The 3,197-nt window shown below is 40.8% G+C and overlaps 1 protein-coding gene across 1 annotated transcript; it reads right to left on the reverse strand.

The window, feature by feature from the left end:
• Positions 1 to 399: 399 nt before the first annotated feature.
• LOC145089602 (uncharacterized) lies at positions 400 to 1,783 on the reverse strand. Its single transcript, XM_079028022.1, has 2 exons — positions 1,698 to 1,783; positions 400 to 865 (listed from the first exon to the last, which is right to left on the reverse strand). The coding sequence occupies exons 1-2, from the start codon at positions 1,781 to 1,783 to the stop codon at positions 400 to 402; spliced, it is 552 nt and encodes a 183-aa protein (XP_078884148.1).
• Between the last annotated feature and the right edge of the window lie 1,414 nt (positions 1,784 to 3,197).

A 3,197-nucleotide genomic window follows, 5' to 3' on the forward strand; every position in this document is an offset into this window, starting at 1 on the left:
GGTGAAAAACCCTCTTTTTTACAGACTTATATTTCACCCGTGTAAATCGGCTACTCGCCGAGTATAAAGGACCTACTCGTTGAGTACATATGCAGTTACGCGTTTTTTTGGGTTACTCGGGCAGGTACTCGCCGAGTATACGTGCCTACTCGGCGAGTAAACCTTACAGATTGAAAAAAATTGTGATAATTTTGAAAAATTTATGTATTTTCTCATTTTTTTAAACCATCCACCCCACACTTTAGGCATTGCTTGTCCTGAAGCAGTTGTGTTCTCAAAATAGATGAAGAAAAGAAAAAATGAAAATAAAGAAAAGGAAAGAAAATGCAAACTTGAAACTCGGGTTGCCTCCTGAGAAGCGATTCTTTTTAGGGAGTCATTAGCTGGACTCCTCCCCTTCTACATGGTTGCAATCCTTTCCAGTAGTAGCAACTCTTCCATTCCTTCATTCCGGGGGACTTCTTCTTCATACTTTTTAACCCTATGACCATTGACCTTGAAAGGCGTGCCATCTCTTGATAATAGCTCTATAGCACCATGTGGAAACACCGTCTTCACTATAAAAGGCCCATCCCACCTTGACTTGAGTTTTCCCAAGAAAAGCTTTAGTCTTGAGTTAAAGAGCAACACTTTTTGGCCTTCATGAATTTGTTTGTCTTTAATCCTTTTGTCATGCCACATCTTGGTCTTCTCTTTATAAAGCCATGAACTAGAGTATGCATCATTCCTTAGCTCTTCAAGAGCATTCATTTGCATTAACCGGTTGCTCTTTAGTTCCTCCATGTTGAAATTACACCTCTTCAAAGCCCAAAACGCCTTGTGTTCTAGCTCCACCGGTAAATGACATTGCTTTCCATAAACTAACCTATATGGTGTGGTACCAATAGGTGTTTTGAAAGCTGTACGAAAAGCCCAAAGTGCATCATCTAGCTTATCCGACCATTCCTTGCGATTGCTCCCCACCGATTTCTCCAAAATTCGCTTTAAGGCTCGATTTGTTACTTCGGTTTGTCCACTAGTTTGTGGATGGTATGATGTGGAAAACTTATGGGTGACCCCATATTTCTTTAACACCTTTTCCATTTGATCATTGGAAAAATGTGTGCCTCGGTCACTTATAAGGGCTTTCGGGACTCCAAATCATGAAAATAGTTTCTTTAAAAACCGTACTACCACCCGTCCGTCATTTGTTGGTAATGCTTGTGCTTCCGCCCATTTGGATACATAATCCACTGCCACTAGTATGTATTTGTTTCCTTTGGACATGGGAAATGGTCCCATGAAGTCAATTCCCCACACATCGAACACCTCGCATACTTGGATACTATATTGTGGCATTTCATTTCGAGGTGAAATGTTTCCCACCCTTTGACAAGCATCACATTCTTTGACAAATTGGGTTGCATCTTTAAAAATTGTGGGCCAATAAAACCCAATGTCAAAGATCTTCTTTGCCGTGTAGTGTGCTCCATGATGTCCACCCGTGGGCCCGCTATGACAATGCTCTAGTATTTTCCGGCTTTCCTTCCCGAATACACATCTTCGTATGATCCCATCCGCACAGCAAAGAATATTTTAATTCAGCAAAGAATTTCTTCTTTTGTTGACTGCTAAAATCTTTCGGGATGTATTTTGTAGCTAAATAATTAGCTATGTCCGCGAACCATGGCTCTTCTCCCACTGTCACCATAATGTACTTGTCCGGGAAGTCGTCTCCAACTTTATCTTCTTGCAATTGCGGGTTCTCAAGCTTGGACAAGTGGTCAGCTGCTACATTCTCCATTCCCTTCTTGTCTCGTATCTCTATGTCAAATTCTTGAAGAAGTAGCACCCATCGTATCAGTCTTGGCTTGGCATCCTGTTTGGAAAACAAATACTTGATAACAGAGTGGTCAGTAAAAACAGTAGTTTTAGATAAAACTAAATAGGGGCAGAATTTGTCAAAGGCATACACCACAGCTAATAATTCTTTTTCAGTGATGGTGTAATTTTCTTGGTCTGGGTTTAGAGTCTTGCTAGCATAATATATGGGTTGAAAGTGCTTATCAACCCTTTGACCAAGGACGGCTCCTAATTCATAGTCACTAGCATCACACATAATCTCAAAAGGTAAGTTCCAATTTGGTGCAATAATGATCGGGGCATTAGTTAGTTTTTCCTTCAAAAATTCAAATGCCTCTAAACATTCTTTAGTAAAATTAAATGGTGCATCTTTTAGTAGCAATTGGGTTAGAGGTCTAGTTATTTTGGAAAAATCTTTTATGAAACGCCGGTAAAAACCCGCGTGTCCTAGAAAACTCCTAATGCCCTTCACATTAGTTGGTGGGGGTAATTTGGCAATAGTGTCTATCTTTTCCCTATCCACTTCAATTCCCATTTTGGAAATCTTGTGGCCCAACACTATACCCTCCTTGACCATAAAATGACATTTCTCCCAATTGAGGACCAAATCGGTTTTTTCACACCTAGCAAGCATTAAATCAAGATTAGTGAGACAATCATGGAAAGAAGATCCAAAAACGGAAAAATCGTCCATAAAAACTTCCATGAAATTTTCCACCATATCGTGGAATATGGCTGTCATACACCTTTGAAAAGTCGCGGGTGCATTGCATAACCCAAAAGGCATGCGTCTATAAGCAAAAGTCCCACTTGGGCAAGTGAATGTGGTCTTTTCTTGGTCCATTGGGTCTATGGGTATTTGAAAATAACCCGAAAATCCGTCTAGAAAGCAATAATAGCTATGGCCCGATAGTCTTTCTAACATTTGATCAATAAAAGGTAAGGGAAAATGGTCTTTACGAGTGGCATAGTTTAGCTTTCGATAATCGATGCACACTCTCCAACCGGTTACCGTTCGTGTCGGAATTAGTTCTTTTCGTTGGTTATGACCGTCATCCCTCATTTCTTGGGCACCACTTGGACCGGACTCACCCATGGACTGTCGGAAATGGAATATATAATTCCCGCATCTAAGAGTTTGACCACTTCCTTCTTGACTACTTCTTGCATATTCGGGTTTAGTCTTCTTTGGTGCTGTACAACCGGCTTTGATCCTTCTTCCAAATTGATCTTGTGGGAGCAATAGGATGGGCTTATTCCCTTTATGTCGGTGATGCTCCATGCTATGGCCCGTTTCCGCTTCTTCAACACTTGCACGAGCTCTTCTTTTTCAGAATTGGTCAAGTCAGAGGCTA

This window comes from Lactuca serriola, chromosome 2 (genome assembly GCF_051521515.1).
Source record: "Lactuca serriola cultivar US96UC23 chromosome 2, Lser_US96UC23_V15, whole genome shotgun sequence".
NCBI classification, from domain to species: Eukaryota; Viridiplantae; Streptophyta; class Magnoliopsida; order Asterales; family Asteraceae; genus Lactuca; species Lactuca serriola.